Raw genomic sequence first — 17,514 nt, forward strand, 5'->3', positions numbered from 1 at the left:
CTAGTCAGGGGCGCGCGGCCTGGTCACGGCTGTGCCCGGCCTAGTCAGGGGCGCGCGGCCTGGTCACGGCTGTGCCCGGCTTTGGGGGCGCGCGGCCTGGTCACGGCTGTGCCCGGCTTTGGGGGCGCGCGGCCTGGTCACGGCTGTGCCCGGCTTTGGGGGCGCGCGGCCTGGTCACGGCTGTGCCCAGCTTAGTCAGGGGCGCGCGGCCTGGTCACGGCTGTGCCCGGTCGGGGGCGCGCGGCCTGGTCACGGCTGTGCCCGGCTTAGTCAGGGGCGCGCGGCCTGGTCACGTCTGTGCCCGGCTTCGGGGGCGCGCGGCCTGGTCACGTCTGTGCCCGGCTTCGGGGGCGCGCGGCCTGGTCACGGCTGTGCCCGGCTTCGGGGGCGCGCGTGCGCCCAGGCGGCGGCCGCGAGCGACGCGCAAAGCGGGGCCGCGGCGGCCCGGCCCCGGGGGCTCCGGGAGGACGGGGTCAGGAGCGCCGGGCGCCGCCACAAAGAAGCGCGCAGAGGAGCGGGCGCGGCGCGTCCCCCGGGCGCCGCGGAGGGAGCGCGCCCGCACCGCCGCGCCCGCGCACGCCGCCCCCGCCGCCGCGGAGATCCCCGCGCCCGCCGCCGCCGCCCAGCCGCGCCCTCGGCCGCTCTGTCCGCCCCGCGCTCCGCCCCGCGCCCGCCCCGCGCCCGCCCCGCGCGGCCCCGCGGAGGGGGCGGCCGGGCCTGCGCAGAGCCGCCTCCTCCCGCCCCCGCCCCGCCCCGCGCCGCGCCCGCCGCCGCCGCCGCCGCTGCCGCCGCCGCCGCCGCCGCTGCCGCCGCCGCCGCTCGCCGTCCGCGCCGCAGTGCGAAGGGGCGAAGATGGCCGGCTGGCAGAGCTACGTGGACAACCTCATGTGCGACGGCTGCTGCCAGGAGGCCGCCATCGTCGGCTACTGCGACGCCAAATACGTCTGGGCGGCCACGGCCGGGGGCGTCTTCCAGAGCATCACGGTGAGCCGGGGCGCGGGCCGGGTCCCCGCGGCCAGGCCGGGCCGGGCACCCTCCCCGGGGGTCCCCATCACGGCCAGGCCGGGTGGGCAGGGCAGGGCCCGGGTCCCCGCGGCTAGGCCTGGCCGGGCACCCTCCCCGGGGGTCCCCATCATGGCCAGGCCGGGGTCCCCGCGGCTAGGCCGGGCCGGGCACCCTCCCCGGGGTCCCCATCACGGCCAGGCCGGGTGGGCAGGGCAGGGCCCGGGTCCCCGCGGCTAGGCCGGGCCGGACACCCTCCCCGGGGTCCCCATCACGGCCAGGCCGGGTGGGCAGGGCAGGGCCCGGGTCCCCGCGGCTAGGCCGGGCCGGGCACCCTCCCCGGGGTCCCCATCATGGCCAGGCCGGGGTCCCCGCAGGCCCGGCCGGGCGCGCGGGCGGCGCGGGTCCGGCCCGGCCCCGGTGACTCGGCGAGGCCGCCGTGCGCGGCCCCGGGGTGGACGCGTGCGTCCCGGCTCCGGCTTTGCGGGGTTTTTCGTGCTTTAATTCTACAAGATGGCGAACTGCCATGGCTCTCCCCGTGGAGGGCCCCCCGCGCCCCGTTACCCCGCTGTGCCGCGGGGCGGCCTCGGGCGCTTCCGAGGGTCCGCGCGCGGGCGGCCGCGGGCCGGGGTGGCGGGGACGCGGCGTGGCGGGGACGCGGCGCCCGGCACGGCCCGCACCGCCCCGCGGCCTCCGCGCGCCCGCCGCGCTCTCCCGGCCCGGGCGCCGCTCATTGTTCGGCGAGCCCGCCCGGCGCCCCGGCCCGCGTCCGCGCGCGGCCCCGGAGTCGGGTGCGCCGTCCCCCCGCGGCGGCCCCGGGACCCACCCCGCGTCCCTTTGTGTGCGGGCCGCGCCGGGCGGCTGCGGGCGCCGGAGGCGCGGGGCCTGCCATGACTCGGCAGTTCCGGTGGGGGCGACGCCGCCTCGGGAGCGGGGCGCCCGCGGCCCGGCGCCCCTCCTCCTCCTCCTCCGTCCGCGCGGGCCGCGGGAGGGCGGGGACCCCCTCCGTGACCCTGACCCCGCACCCCCGCCCCGCCCCGCGCCAGCCGCTGGAGATCGACGTGGTCGTCGGGAAGGACCGGGAAGGGTTCTTCACCAACGGCCTGACCCTGGGCGCCAAGAAGTGCTCGGTGATCCGGGACAGCCTGTACGTGGACGGCGACTGCACCATGGACATCCGGACCAAGAGCCAGGGCGGCGAGCCCACCTACAACGTGGCCGTGGGCCGGGCCGGCCGAGGTGAGCGGGGGGCGGCGGCGGGGCGCAACCCCGCCGAGGAAGGGCTCGCCCCCCCTCCTCCCCGGCCTCCCCCTCCTCCTCCTCCCCGGCCTCCTCCTCCTCCTCCTCCCCGGCCTCCTCCTCCTCCTCCTCCTCCTCCCCGGCCTCCTCCTCCTCCTCCTCCCCGGCCTCCTCCTCCTCCTCCTCCCCGGCCTCCTCCTCCTCTTCCTCGGCCTCCTCCTCCTCTTCCTCCTCCCCGGCCTCCTCTTCCTCCTCCCCGGCCTCCTCCTCCTCCTCCCCGGCCTCCTCCTCCTCCTCCTCCCCGGCCTCCTCCTCCTCCTCCTCCCCGGCCTCCTCCTCCTCCTCCTCCCCGGCCTCCTCCTCCTCCTCCTCCCCGGCCTCCTCCTCCTCCTCCTCCCCGGCCTCCTCTTCCTCCTCCCCGGCCTCCTCCTCCTCTTCCTCGGCCTCCTCCTCTTCCTCATTCCCAGCCTCCTCCTCCTCCTCCTCCTCACCGGCGCCACGCGAGACCCCCGTGTCAGGTGGGGTGAAGCCGTGTCCAGTAGCCGCAGGTGACAGTCCTCCCGGGCCGCATCTCAGCCCCTGGCCCTCCCGGGTTTAGACCCTGCGCCTCCCCTCCTCTCCAATGAAGATCCCTGACCGCCCCCCTCCGCCAGGAACATGCTGGGAGAGCGGGCGTCCGACCCGGGCTGGAGAGGGAGCTGATCAGGTGCGGGTTGGAGACCTGATCAGACTCGGGTTGGAGAGCTGATCAGGATTGTAGCGAGCTGATCAGGTGTGGGTTGTAGAGAGTTGATCAGACTCAGGCTGTAGAGCTGATCAGATGTGGGCCGATCAGATTCAGGTTGTAGAGAGAGTTGATTAGGTGTGGGTTGTAGAGCTGATCAGGGGCAGGTTGTAGAGCTGATCAGGTGTTGGTTGTAGAGCTGATCAGGTGCGGGTTGTAGAACTGATCAGGTGCGGGTTGTAGAGCTTATCAGGTGTGGGTTGTAGAGCTGATCAGGTGTGGTTGTAGAGCTGATCAGGTGCAGGTTGTAGAGTTGATCAGGTGCGGGTTGTAGAGAGCTGATCAGGTGTGGGTTGTAGAGAGCTGATCAGGTGTGGGTTGTAGAGCTGATCAGGTGCAGGTTGTAGAGCTGATCAGGTGTGGGTTGTAGAGCTGATCAGGTGCAGGTTGTAGAGAGCTGATCAGGTGTTGGTTGTAGAGCTGATCAGGTGTGGGTTGTAGAGTTGATCAGGTGCGGGTTGTAGAGCTGATCAGGTGCGGGTTGTAGAGTTGATCAGGTGCAGGTTGTAGAGCTGATCAGGTGTGGTTGTAGAGAGCTGATCAGGTGTTGGTTGTAGAGAGCTGATCAGGTGTGGGTTGTAGAGCTGATCAGGTGCGGGTTGTAGAGCTGATCAGGTGCAGGTTGTAGAGCTGATCAGGTGCATGTTGTAGAGAGCTGATCAGGTGCATGTTGTAGAGAGCTGATCAGGTGTTGGTTGTAGAGCTGATCAGGTGTGGGTTGTAGAGCTGATCAGGTGCAGGTTGTAGAGCTGATCAGGTGCGGGTTGTAGAGCTGATCAGGTGCAGGTTGTAGAGAGCTGATCAGGTGTTGGTTGTAGAGCTGATCAGGTGTTGGTTGTAGAGCTGATCAGGTGTTGGTTGTAGAGCTGATCAGGTGTGGGTTGTAGAGCTGATCAGGTGTTGGTTGTAGAGCTGATCAGGTGCAGGTTGTAGAGCTGATCAGGTGCAGGTTGTAGAGCTGATCAGGTGCGGGTTGTAGAGCTGATCAGGTGCAGGTTGTAGAGCTGATCAGGTGCGGGTTGTAGAGCTGATCAGGTACGGGTTGTAGAGCTGATCAGGTGCAGGTTGTAAAGCTGATCAGGTGCAGGTTGTAGAGCTGATCAGGTGTGGGTTGTAGAGCTGATCAGGTGCAGGTTGTAGAGCTGATCAGGTGTGGGTTGTAGAGCTGATCAGGTGTGGGTTGTAGAGCTGATCAGGTGCGGGTTGTAGAGAGCTGATCAGGTGCGGGTTGTAGAGAGCTGATCAGGTGTTGGTTGTAGAGCTGATCAGGTGCAGGTTGTAGAGTTGATCAGGTGCGGGTTGTAGAGAGCTGATCAGGTGTGGGTTGTAGAGAGCTGATCAGGTGTTGGTTGTAGAGCTGATCAGGTGCAGGTTGTAGAGCTGATCAGGTGCAGGTTGTAGAGCTGATCAGGTGTTGGTTGTAGAGCTGATCAGGTGTTGGTTGTAGAGAGCTGATCAGGTGCGGGTTGTAGAGCTGATCAGGTGCAGGTTGTAGAGCTGATCAGGTGTTGGTTGTAGAGAGCTGATCAGGGGCAGGTTGTAGAGCTGATCAGGTGCAGGTTGTAGAGCTGATCAGGTGCAGGTTGTAGAGAGCTGATCAGGTGCAGGTTGTAGAGAGCTGATCAGGTGCAGGTTGTAGAGAGCTGATGAGGGCAGGTTGTACAGAGAGTTGATCAGGTGTGGGTTGTAAAGAGAGTTGATCAGGTGTTGGTTGTAGAGACAGTTGATCAGAGGTGCAGTATGTCAGAGATGCCAGTTTGAAGTCAGTGCATGCTTGGTCCAAATATTCTGTGGCCAACATTAAGTATTCCCACTTTTTCAAGAGAAATCTGAGATTGAGGGTTTTTTTTCCTGACATGTAATCGATATTCATATTAACCTGTGTAAGTCATTTAAAAGAAGGTCCTGTAGCCTGTTTCTGAGGAGTCAGAGCAGGCCTACCCATGAACAAAGGCTTTGAAGCTGGAGCAGGAATTTAAACCGTTCCCACTTCCCTGTGACCACCTTCAGGCTACTCCTGCTAGGTATGAGGAGCCCCAGTTATCTATGGGGGATCGATGTGATTTGAAATAGTAGACAACTGTAAGCATGAGCTGCTCTCAAAAACCTATTCTAGAAAAAAGGGAAGCCTCAGCCACAGATTTTCAGACGGCAGGTGCTGCTGACATCTAGTGGCAGTGAATGTGGAATTGGACAGAGCACCTGTACCTAGAGCTAGACCTCCCAATTGCATTAAAGCTGTTTCAGGACTTTAGACTCAAAAACAAGTGAGGATTATCTGTATGGATGAGACTTAAATACTTATACTTTAGGTTTTCCTGGCTGTTTAAAATTGTCACATTTCTCTGGAAATAGTATTTACTTGTTTATTCACACTTAACATTCTCACTGGTATGTTTTAGTGGAGTTTGTACTAAGTGTGTTAAAAATCTGAGAATTTGTAAACAAATTCTTTAAAGCTTGTACTTTTGGGAGCAAATATGAACTTGTCACATCAGCTAGACCTTTTTGCCTTAAAATGGTAGATGTGGTCACCTTTTTCTCCAGCTAGCGTGGACAGTGGTGTGCTCTACTGAATGTGAGGTGACCCCGCTCTGCAGTTTCGGGCTGTTTGTAGGTTTCAGAGCTCTCCATTCTGACTTTAGTGCTTGATAGTTCACGGGAAACTAACTTGTTAACTCACTGATCAGGAGCTATCTGCTATGTGAACTTTCTGGATTAACACTCTTTTTGAAACCCCTTTCTCCTTTCTCTTTCAGTCTTGGTCTTTGTAATGGGAAAAGAAGGGGTCCACGGAGGCGGATTGAATAAGAAGGCATACTCAATGGCAAAGTACTTGAGAGACTCTGGGTTCTAGCTGCTAGGCAGACTGTGAAGTATTAGGGGAAATTGCTCTTACACTTTCCTAGCTGTAAGCTTAAGTCTTATTCTGGAAATGTTACTAGCAATGCAGGTGATGGGGTGTAAACCTGTGTCTCCTTTGTATCCCTCTGTCGGTGGGGAAAGGCCTTTCTTTATGCTCCCCCCCACCCTCCCCCACGCCCGCCCCCCTTGGTAATTCTGCTCACTTCTGTTTTGTTTCCTTGTGTGCTCCAGCATTGGTTATAGTCATGGGAAAGGAAGGTGTCCACGGGAGGCACACATAACAAGAAAGCGTGTGAACTGCTTTATCCCCGAGGCAGCCTCGTGCGTGAGCGGCCTCTCCCCGTCCACCTAGCCGAGGTCATCACCTCTTGGTGGCTAGTTTTTCTTTCCCTGTTTTCTAAGGTCATGATTCCTGTTTGCCCAATGGATCATTTGTATGTTAACCACTGTTTGTAACCAACCCTTACCTGGCAACATAATTGCAGCACAATAATGATTTGCATGATACCTTGAAATTGGGGGGAGGGGGCATGCCAAGTTGGGCATCACTTTGTCTTAGCAATTAATGGGATATTGATTACTAAAATAAGTTAATATTAAGCAAGGTGCCGGTTGTACAATCTCTAATTTGAGCGACGTCTTGTCCGCACTTTGAGCATTTACTTGGCTCATTTAGTCTTCCTTTTGTAAGGCATGGTTGGGAGGAAAACGTGCATGCATCTTTCCGTCACTCCTTCCTCTTCTCTCAACCCCTCCCTTCGCAATAAGGTATTTGGTTTGCTTCCATCCTCTTTTGTGCAGTGCCTGGTTTATTTAGCCAATTAATACCCCTTTTGTTGATGAGTGAGAGCTGCAGTATTTGCTTTTAGTGTTGTGGGTGCACTTGAGACAGTTATTCTGTAGTATCACAGGAGGTGACACAGGAAGAGCACAACTGCAAAACAAGAGCAAAAGGCACTTCCTCCCATGACCTTATAGTAACCATAGCGACTGAATCCCCATCATTCTGAACTCCATCTTTGCAATAGCTCAGATTTGTGTTCCTGTCTTCCGCTTTGCACACCAGCTCCACTCTTTAGTGACACTGAGCAAGGTTGCCATTATGGAATTAGGTACCCCACATAACCATCTGGAGTGCGTCCGGTTTGTTCCTCATAGGACCAATCTTTATTTGCCGCTTTGGTTTTTATATGAAGTTGCATCATTGTGGACTTGGCTGTCTTGTGATGATTTTTTTTCATAATGTACTGTGTGCCATACTATTGTTCAAATGAACTGTCGCTATTGTGAGATGGATTTTAACTGACCTATTAAAGGGTTTCTTTCGAATGGCACTACCTTAGGGATATTCTAGTAACTGCTTCTATTGTTTAGGCCTTGTGGATAATGTACAGATTTAAAAAACAGATCTTGTTGCTGGTTTGTCCATTTCTTTCCCTGCACTTTGTTACATCTGGGATACAGTCTAACTCATCTGATTTAATATGCATTTAAAAAAATGCCATAACTATTAAACACCTTGTTTACAGACAGATGAAATAAATTTATTCCAACCAAATATTCTAGACTCATGTTGTTTATGCAAATTGTTGACTTACTGATAACGTGTGTGTGTGTGTGTGTGTGCGCGCGAGCGCGTGTGTGTACGTGTATATGGATCTCAAGTGTGGGCAGCCATGCTTGGCTATAGTTGACTTTTGACACAGTGGGAATATAGAAAACAAGCCAAGTCCTAGGAGGGCCAGCATAAAATTTGAGTACCTACAAATCTACTTTTCGTAGGCTTTGGTCTATTAAATGTGGCTTTTAGTCATTTTGGGCCTGTTTTCAGGTTTATGAAAAAATGGACCTACCTGCTAGAAAGAAAGTATTTTCTTCTGTTAATCTAGTTGATTTTGAGAGGCTCCACGAGACATTATGGGTTCTCCTGGGTTGAACTGTCAGGGCTCTTCTACATCTGAGCAGAAGCCAGTCCAGAGACTGGCTTCAAATCTAAGAGCATTGAGGTGCAAGACCTTGCGCTTTGTGGCTCTCGGAGTAACCTATTGACCATGATCAGATAGTTTAATTCTGGAGTTTCGGTATGAAAGTGTAGCCAGTGGTGTAGATTTAGTCCTGTTTGGTCATTATTACCACGAGATATCAAGCAGACATTGAGAACAGGAGGCTCACGTCAGTGGGTCTGAGTGAAAGTGGAGCTGTACAGAGACAAAGCCCCACTGTGGCAACAAGGTTCTGTCAGTAAGCCAGGAAAGCCCATCTCAGAAATGATCACCAGGGCCCTTGCTCATCCTCCAGTGGCCTGTCTGCTGCCTTTGAGCAACAGTGGGCTTGGGGTTGCTTTCCTTGCTTAAAATGCACTGTACATGAACCGTTTTCTGAGCAGCTCTGAGGCATTCATTCTGAACTTGTACATGCAGGCTATGAGAATACATAGATTTAGGGCAGACATAGCCTGGAAACTGAAATCAATCGATTCAGCCTTTTATTTCCCACAGTGCAGTGTCTTTCCCCCCCACACCCCCCATTATTTTTCTTGAGGAAAAAGTACATTTCTTTTAAATTACATCATTTTTTTGGTTACAATTTTGGGCAAATGAAAAAATTTTACAATTAGGTGGTAGTTAATGATCACCATGGTGAAATCCTTAATGGAACCCCTGAGAGAGTAGCAGGCATGTGCGGGGGAAGGGTATAGAAGGGTGTAGAAGGATGGCTGACACTAGAATAGGAAAAGCTGGTCACTGGCCACCTGCCCAGTGTCAATAGAAAAACACAAAAATATATACATGCATACTTTGTACTTAATTCTGTGAAGTTGGCATAAAGAAATGGATATACATACTTGTACACCAAGATCTCCATACAGAGCACATAGGATAACCAGACTCAGAACACAGATCGGGGCTCAACGTCAGACAGGAGGTGGATAGATGATTTTGTTCTTTGAGCAAAATAGATATTAAAGAAAGACAGAAACATATTTTATGTACACATGTCTGAAGGCAGAATGTCCAGGTAAGTTTATCCCTAGGCTAAGTTTCTGAGTGACTACATTTTGATTTCCAGTGTTTTAAATGTTTCATAATCTGAACTGTAAAATTTGTTTTTTAGTAAGTTTATTTTCATTATTATTTATGGTCCCATTCAATAAGCTTATTCAATGAAATGATACGTAACTTTAAGTAAATAATAAGAGAAAAAGGACAGGTCTTAGCAAGTGCTATTAAAAAATACCTCATAAGTTGTTGTTTTACAACTAAAGTACAGATTTGGAACTTGAAAAAAAATCTTTGACCCGGAAAAACACCTAATTCAAATGGAAAGGAACCAGAGGTCATTGTTCTCAACTGTGGACTAAGAACTGAAGAAGTAAAACATACGATATATAATAATATACTACAGTGACTTTTACAGTTCTTATTGAAAATACTCTATTTTAAGCATGACTTTAAAAGGTTTTTAAAGCTAGTATTTATCATGAAATTATTTGCCACACACTGATAAGTGCTTTGAAACCTGACTTTAGGTTAGATGAAGTTAAGGTAATGATCAGAAAGGTTAAGGCCATATAACCAAGCACATTTCAACTTATGTGTAATCTCCGTGGCAACTGTTTCTCAGGCCCATGTTCCTCTTAAAGGAGCAAGGGGTGAGGTAGTAGCAACAATGTGTGTTACATTCAACCTTTTTAGAGCACATATTTGTGTGCATGTGCATGTGCTAGTCCTGGGGCTAGAACTCAGGGTCTGAACTTTTGGTGGTTAATTGGAGTCTCACTGACTTTCCTGCCCTGGCTAGTTTCAAACTGCTGTCCTCAGATCTCAACTTCCTGAGTTGCTGGGATTACAGGTATAAGCCCACTAGTGTCTGGCTTCAGATTATACATACATATGCACACTTCCAATACTTTTTTTTTAAGCCACAAAAGGGTCATTTCTCGTATATTTCTTGATTCAGTTTTCCATGTCTTACAGCTATTGTGAAAAGACACTATCATTACAGCACGGTATCAGGATATAACTTATTTGGGGATGGTTTTGGTTGTAGTCCAAATGCCATAAACTTCTAAAGTGATCTGTTTGATGTGGGCCGTGGTCCTTCTAGAGCACTCTACACGTAAGTTTAAGGCTAACGTGACAGTACAGTAGACACTCACTGGTCCTTAGAGTGGAAAACATATTTATTAACATCCAGCTCCCCTCACTCAAGGCCATATAAAAATCCTTAGCATTTTGATTATACATAAGTATTTTTTACATAGTTACACTAATGTATGATTTAGCTTTTTCATAATACATTGTTTCAATACATTAGTTGTTAAACATAAGCAGCACTTACTTCCAAATCCAATACTTGGGTAATTTCCTCCATATGTGGTTTATTAGCAGGGATAGTTAGCACGAGATGCTCTTTATCAAGAGGTATATGACCAAGTGTTATCAGCTGCTGAAGTGTGGTGTTCACATGCAGTGTCTTGACCTTGCTCTGGCCACAGCAGACAACCCTTGAGGACACTGGAAGCTGTGCCTAACGGCCAGACAGTGCTTTGAACAGCGGAGTCAAATTCACACACAACACTGCAGTACTAAAAACCAAAAGAAAAAAAGGTAACTTTGAAATCTACACTAACTGCAGGTCTTTCCTATGTGGAGAAGACAACTTGAGAACAGGAAGGAAAGACAGCTTTGTGTTTCTCTGTGGGGCTGAGAGGAGGAGAAGTGCACAGTTACCTTGCTGCCTCTTAGTAATGATGGCAGTCTGGGCAAATGGCAGAGCAAGCGTCCAGCTCCGCAGGCCGGGTGACTTTATGGAGGTGCGCTGGCCCAGGTCACGCCACATGGCCACGGCACTGACTTCCTGTGTAACACACACTATGCATACTGCAGTCATCTGGGCCTTCATCACAAGCTGTACTCAGGATTTAACAAAATTGTCTGGCTGTATCTGACCCCCCAAAGCACTAATTTGATGCCTGAGTTACAGCACTAGTCTGTCACTTGTTAGTAAAATGAAGTATGGGGTCAAAGCCTGTGTCAATCATCTGATGAAGCTAGAATAGCAAATAAGTTATTTCTACAGAAATCTAAAGGGGGCAGAAAACCAAGTTATATACCTAAATGAACATTCTGAAGACAGTAAGCCAACCACCACCTCAGTCACACGGTGTTTGCTATGTTGTAATCATGTTCACCAGGCTGCAGCTGGACCACAACACTGTGGTCGCTACCTTCATTCTCGGCGTCACTGCTGTCCGTGTCCTCGTAGTCCGAGGACTCGGTCACGTTCTGCTGGGAGTGTGCTTCCGACAGTGCTCCGAAGGACGGGGTGCTGGCGGAGGCGAATGGCCTGAGCAGAGGGGTGTGCTCCGACACTTCGTTCTCTTCTCGGCTGCTGTCGGTGTCAGAGTCTGAATCGCCTTGAGAAGGAACAACTTTCTGCTTGCAAACAGGACATGTTTTTTTGGTTTTTGTTAACCAAGGGTCTACACACTTGCAGTGGTAAGCTGTTAAAGCAAGAGAGACAACTTGAGTTAGGGCTCTATGGCTGAGGACATTGTATTTCATCTGTGTTTTACTTCACATTGTGAGGTACAGACATGAATGTGCACACCACCATTCTTCCTAGTAGAGAACCTGGCCTGTGATGTTAGTCCATCTTTCCTGGATGCACCAAACCAAATGCAATTATTCCACATGAAAATTCAAGGCACCACGTGACCTCTCCTACCATGGGAACAGGGGAGGATCCTGAGCTTGTCTCCATCCTCATACTCATCCAGACAAATGGCACAGACATCATACTCATCTCCTGAAATGGAAAATCATGAGCAAAAATTAAAATACATACAGCTTTTTTTGGTACTGGAGTTTGAACTCAGGGCCTTGTACTAGTGAGCCACACCTCCAGGCCTTACTGCTTTCGTTCTTTCTGGATAAGGACATACGTTTTTACCCAGGACTAGCTTCATACCTATTTGCTTTCTGTGTAGCTGCAATTATAGGCATTAGCCACTGCACCCAACAAGTAGAAAAGCTTTTTAGCTTTTCATAATCTGCAACTTTATTTTCCTTAGTTGGTTATTTTGAATTTTTTTTTTAATTATCTGATCTTTAATGATGCCTTTGTTGGTTTCTGTCAGACACAAAAGATCTGACATTTTAAGTGATTGGCCTTTTAGCTAAATTAAAAATGGATATTAAGTTTGCTCATCCTATCAATGGTTTTGATAAGATTCATATTAGAGTTTTACATAATTATTCAAGTGCTACTTTTGAAATACTTTATGCAAAGAACAAATTTCTTTCTCTAAGACGTTGATTAGTTTTTCCATGCTGAGGACAGGTCCCAGGCATTCTAAGCAAGCATTCAGACCAACCAAATATTTTTAATCTATCAATGAATAAATACAGATTTGAAACCACTTCTGCAATTTCTGTGGTGTTTTGTCAAATGTGTAATCTGACATCCATTTTCATTCATACAAGTGTTTTCCCAGCTTTGGATGGTGAGGAAAATGAGATAAGCAAATGGCTAGCCACACAGAGCCAGTCTTGGTATTTATTCCTAACATCACTGCCATTTAAATTATCTTACTTTTGACTGTACCACCTTTATCATCACAAAGGTGTAATTCATAGCTTCTTGAAACTCAAATTGTCCATTTTTAAAGGAAGCAGCAGTCTGGAAGTCTTTCTTAAACACAGCTGCTTTTCCAAAAAATTGGCTAATGACCTAGGCTGCCTTTGTGACTGCTTTCACTTCAGAGTCTTCCACTGGACAAACATGTGAGGGACCAAAGGCAGTTAAGTAAGCTCTATAGCACTGGTTAAAGGTCTGTGCCTCTCTGACCTTTTATTTCCTCATCTCTAACTAGAGGAGACAGGGTAAGAGGGATAATAACAGCACCCACTTCACAGAACTCTGAGAATTAATGTAACAGGTAAGAATTCAACAGCTGCTGTGTTTAGCTTAGCACCACGCTACACAGGCTTGATGGGGCAGGAGAACAAAAGGAAGTCTAGAAGTAGGCCTGACCCAAAGAAGTATTTTATTTAAGACATTGTTCAGAACCGCTACACATGGTGATAATAAAAAGTATTTCAGCCATTCATTATTTTCTTAAACTTCTGCCCGCTAGGCACCAAGTGGTGTATGCCTGTAATTTTAGCTATTTAGGAGGCTGAGATCTGAGGATGGTGGTTCAAAGCCAGCCCGATGAAGAAATCAGACATCTCCAATGAACTAGTTTCAAAAAGCTGGAAGTATCACTGTGACACAAGTGGTAGAACACTAGCCTTGAGCCAAAGAAGCTCAGGAACAAGGACAGCACTCAGGTTATTCAAGCCCCAGGACTAGCAAAAAATTTTAAAAATGTATGTACATACACTCTGCCAGAGCAAAAGAGCATCCCCCATAAACACTGTGTGGTGTTAGCCAGTATACAGCAGTGTACCAGTCATCACGTACATGCAACTGAACTAAACCTAATCACCCACCTTTCTTGAATTTATGTACAGGGAGTTTCTTGAGTTGGTCTTTACGAAGCCTGTTTCTTCTAGCTCTATGTCTGTCCTGGACAAATTTTGTGATCTAAAAATAAAAAGGAAGAAAAAAAGATATTAAACATGCAAAAAGAAAATGGCCATTAAAATAGCAAATCTTTTAAGTGTCTAGATTAAAATTAAAAGATAGTTATCAATCATACACTGATTAGTTATTGTACTTTAATTCTAGCAGCATAACTGGACAGAGATAATATAGAATACCCAACTTTCAAAATTACCAAGTAAAATAAACAAAGCACTTTACACTGTAAAGGAAGTACACAGAATGAGAACCAAGAATCCAAAACACCACCCAAACTGGGCTCTGTAGCTCACACATGTAATCCCAGACACTCAAAAGACTGAGATCTCAGGCTCGTAGCCTGACAGGAAAGTTCATGAAACACTTACAAAGAGCCACAAGTGGAGGTAAGAGAGAGCGCAGCCGTTCTAAGTGAAAAGGCTAAGTGAGGGCACCAAGTCCTGAGTTTAAGCCCCAGTACTGGCACGAAAGCAAAACCGCTCACCATCTGTCGATGTGCATTTATCATGTCCACTTACCATTTTATCCCAACAAAAAACAAAAGTATATGTCCACACACCATACATAACCAATCCTGCTTTATTTACTAATGCTAAAAAACTAAAAACAACCTAATGTACATCAATAGGCAAATGTACAAACTGGTATACAATCAAATACAATTCAGCAGTGAAAGGAATAATGTACTCAGTGACAGGTGAATTCATGCTGTGTTTAGAACACAGTCTTGTTAAGAGTGCACAGTTCCACTTACATAAAGGAAAAAAGGAAAAGTTAACCAATCTAAATTTATAGCGATAAAACAATCAGATGCAAACATTAAAATACAGAGGCACACAATAAATGTAGACTGACTTCACCAGATTTTTAAAAAAATAATTGTATCACAGTGTATAATGAAAAAAATTCTAACTGTATGCTATTTAGAGACAAGACAAAAGTGAATGCCACACTTAGAAAACAGTAGTGCAGGGGCTGGGAAGGTGGCTCAGTGGTAGAGTGCTTGCCTTGCATGCATGAGGCCCTGGGTTCGATTCCTCAGCACCACATAAACAGAAAAAGCCGGAAGTGGCACTGTGGCTCCAGTGGTAGAGCACTAGCCTTGAGCTGAAGAGCTGAAGGACAGCGCCCAGACCCAGAGTTCAGGCCCCATGACCGGCAAAAAAAAAAAAAAAAAAGAAAACAGTAGTGCAGCCCTACAAGCCCAGCACTTGGGAGATAGAGAAGGCACTTGCAAGTTCAAGGTCAGCATGGCTAAGTTGTCAAAACATGTCTGGAAGCCTGGCGCTGGTGGCTTACACCTGTAATCCTAGCTACTCAAGTGGCTGAGATCTGAGGATCGCTGTTCAAAGCCAGCTGGGGTAGGAAAGTCTGTGAGACTCTTATCTCCAATAATCCACTAGAAAACTGGAAGTGGTGCTGTAGCTCAAGGGGTGGAGCACTGGCCTTGAGCTGAAGAGGGCAGGGACAGCACCCAGGACCAGAGTTCAAGCCCCACGACCTGCAAAAAAAAAAAGTCTGGGGAAAAAATGCCTGAATGACACATGAAGGCAAAAGAAGCAAGAAAAAGTAAAAGGACAAAGACACACCAAGAATACAGTAAGCAAAAGAAGCTGGCATGTCAGATAAAATAGAATTTAAGGCAAAGGTCACCAGGAGACAGTCATGGCAAAGACAAAAATGACACTTTACCTAGAAAATAGCAAAACAGAGGAATGAAAATTCATAGACTGAGCAATGTATATCTGAAAGAGGCCAAAAAAAAAAAAAATCCACCAGATGAGACCTGCCTGGATTGGAGCTACCAGGGACATGTGACTAACAACTGAAACCTGGCTAGTCCAAACAGATGTGCATGTATATACAATGCAAACAGGATGACAAGACCTTCATACAACTAGCATATAAAAACATACTAGTTTTAAATGTTGAGATACATTTTATACATATTAGGTTAAATAATAACAGTATTAATCTTTTGTGCTAGTACTGGGGCTTGAACTCAGGGCCTCATTCTCAAACTTTTTGGCTCAAGGCTAGTATTCTACCACTTTCATTTCCAGTTTTTTTTGCTGGTTAACTGTAAGAGTTTCATGGGCTTTTCTGCCTGGACTGGCTTCAAACCTTGATCCTCAAACAGCTAGGATCCTCAGTAGCTAGGATTACAGATGTAAGCCACCAGCACCCGCCTCACCTATTTCCTTACTTTTTTAAATTTGCTACACAACAATGTAATAATAAAATGTGGCTCACAATATTGTTCTATTGCTTTACAGAATGAGAATCTCATTTAGAAAATGAGAATACATACTTGCCTAATAAGCATGAGGCTCTGAGCTCCAACAACAGTACTACCAAAAAGAAAATAAGAATATAAAAAAACTATATGGTAAAGACCATACAATTGTGTGAGTATACTAAAAATTACTGAAGTATGTGCTTAAATGGGTCAACTTTATACTATCTGAACTATATCTTAATAAAAATGTTAAAATACTAAAAAAAAGATTAAACCAAAACAAATGGACAGTGAACTGCATTCTATAAATCTTTTCATGTACGTGGGTAATATTTACAAAATGTGATACAAAATGATGGTTCAAAGGTGTTTGAAAGTAACCAAAGAGTCTATATATAGCAAAAGTGGCATCTTCTGATCACAATGCAACTGAATCAATAATCAGTAGGAAAAAAAAGGATACTGAAGACCAAGTATTCTGTCAATTTCCAACCTTCCTAAAATATTTCCTACGTCTTGGGACTAATCCTGGTGGGTGTGAGTGAAGAGGCCAGGCCCTCAGCCTGCCCTTCACCACTACGGTTCTGAACATGAAAAACAAACCAAAGAGCTAAGGAGGCCTTCCACACCTGGGAACAACTGAGCATCAGGACAAGAGAAAGGTCTGGGAACAGATAACCTCAGTATATTGTTTAAAATCTTAGAACACATACAATAGACAAGAACTTTTGATTTCATACGGCTAAGAACCATTTTACTAAACTTGTTACTGCAAACTATCCATTTCTGTATTTACTCAATACATCTTACATTTCTGCTCTTAATTTTTACATTTCATTTCAAAATAAGTAGTACGCATATGTATACTTTCCCCAAAATATTACAGCATGAATATTATTTCTTAAGCCATCTTACAGTTCTTTTGTTTTCTTTTTGAGGTATAATGTACATACAATGGAAAACACAAAGCCTAAGTACACAATTTGGTGGGTCCAGACAACCCAATTATATATGTTAGGTGTATATACACTTATACAACCCAAACCTCTTAATAGATACAGAATGTGAGCTGGGCACCAGTGGTTCATACCTGTAATCCCAGCTATTCAGGAGGCTGGGACCTGGAGGATCACAGTTGAAAGCTAGTCTGGACAGAAAAGCCTGAGACTATCTTCAATTAACCACCCACTATAAGCATGGCCGAAGTGGCAAAGCACCAATCCTGAGTGAGCAAGCAAACTCAGAATGGAAGGCCCTGATTTCAAGTGCCAATACTAGCACAGACACAAAAAAGACACAGAACATGACTTTCATCCCAGAAATCCCCTCACATTCTTCTCATTCTGCCAGAAAATCACCTTACTGATTTTTTTCCCACTCACTTTCTTTTAACCTTTCATAACTTCATACAAATGGGCTCATATAATGTCTACTGTTCAGGCAGGGCTTCTCTCTTGACAGTGCTATGTGCTGAGATCCATCTAAGCTGTTTTCTTTTTTTTTTTTTTTTTGGTCGGTGTGGGGCTTGAACTCTGGGCCTGGGCGCTGTCCCTCAGCTCTTCAGCTCAAGGCGAGCGCTCTACCACTTGAGCTACAGCGCCACTTCCCATCTAAGCTGTTTTCAAAGTCACTGTACATTAATTTACCTACCATGAAAATGACTATCAAGATGAGACAGATGCCCACGATGATGAGGAAGGGGATCAGATAGTACTCCAAAGGAAGGCTAAATTCAGGAACTAAGATAATGTGGCCCCTAGAGGAAAACAAAAATTAGTAACTGAGGTCAGTAACA

At 48.2% G+C, this 17,514-nt stretch overlaps 2 protein-coding genes across 3 annotated transcripts in view; one reads left to right on the forward strand and one right to left on the reverse strand.

The window, feature by feature from the left end:
* The first annotated feature begins 805 nt into the window (after nt 1–805).
* On the forward strand, nt 806–7,448 carry LOC138837660 (profilin-2). Its single transcript, XM_070036616.1, has 3 exons — nt 806–984; nt 2,049–2,241; nt 5,785–7,448. Exons 1-3 carry the CDS (start codon nt 853–855, stop codon nt 5,880–5,882), a joined length of 423 nt encoding a protein of 140 aa, XP_069892717.1. The 5' UTR covers nt 806–852; the 3' UTR covers nt 5,883–7,448.
* A 2,607-nt stretch (nt 7,449–10,055) lies between these two features.
* Nucleotides 10,056–17,514, reverse strand: part of LOC138837655 (E3 ubiquitin-protein ligase RNF13) — a 42,562-nt gene continuing 35,103 nt past the window's right edge. Inside the window, exons 7-11 of one of the 2 annotated variants that reach the window (XM_070036612.1) lie at nt 17,370–17,475; nt 13,390–13,483; nt 11,621–11,701; nt 11,007–11,396; nt 10,056–10,478 (exon numbers count right to left, since the gene is read on the reverse strand). In XM_070036612.1, the coding sequence (XP_069892713.1) occupies nt 11,050–11,396; nt 11,621–11,701; nt 13,390–13,483; nt 17,370–17,475 (628 nt within the window). In that variant the 3' untranslated portion in view covers nt 10,056–10,478; nt 11,007–11,049. Of the gene's footprint in view, nt 11,397–11,620; nt 11,702–13,389; nt 13,484–17,369; nt 17,476–17,514 lie in introns of both variants that reach the window. The other variant, XM_070036611.1, reaches the window with a different exon arrangement.

Source organism: Dipodomys merriami, unplaced genomic scaffold (assembly GCF_024711535.1).
Source record: "Dipodomys merriami isolate MVZ:Mamm:240054 unplaced genomic scaffold, mDipMer1.0.p SCAF_273, whole genome shotgun sequence".
Taxonomy (NCBI): domain Eukaryota; kingdom Metazoa; phylum Chordata; class Mammalia; order Rodentia; family Heteromyidae; genus Dipodomys; species Dipodomys merriami.

Excerpts from the sequence above, each read along its gene's own strand:
- LOC138837660 (XM_070036616.1), top strand. The coding sequence starts at position 853 with ATGGCCGGCTGGCAGAGCTACGTGGACAACCTCATGTGCGACGGCTGC. Across the intron at positions 985-2,048 it reads GCGTCTTCCAGAGCATCACG|CCGCTGGAGATCGACGTGGT; the intron begins GTGAGCCGGGGC and ends GCCCCGCGCCAG. Across the intron at positions 2,242-5,784 it reads CGTGGGCCGGGCCGGCCGAG|TCTTGGTCTTTGTAATGGGA; the intron begins GTGAGCGGGGGG and ends TTTCTCTTTCAG.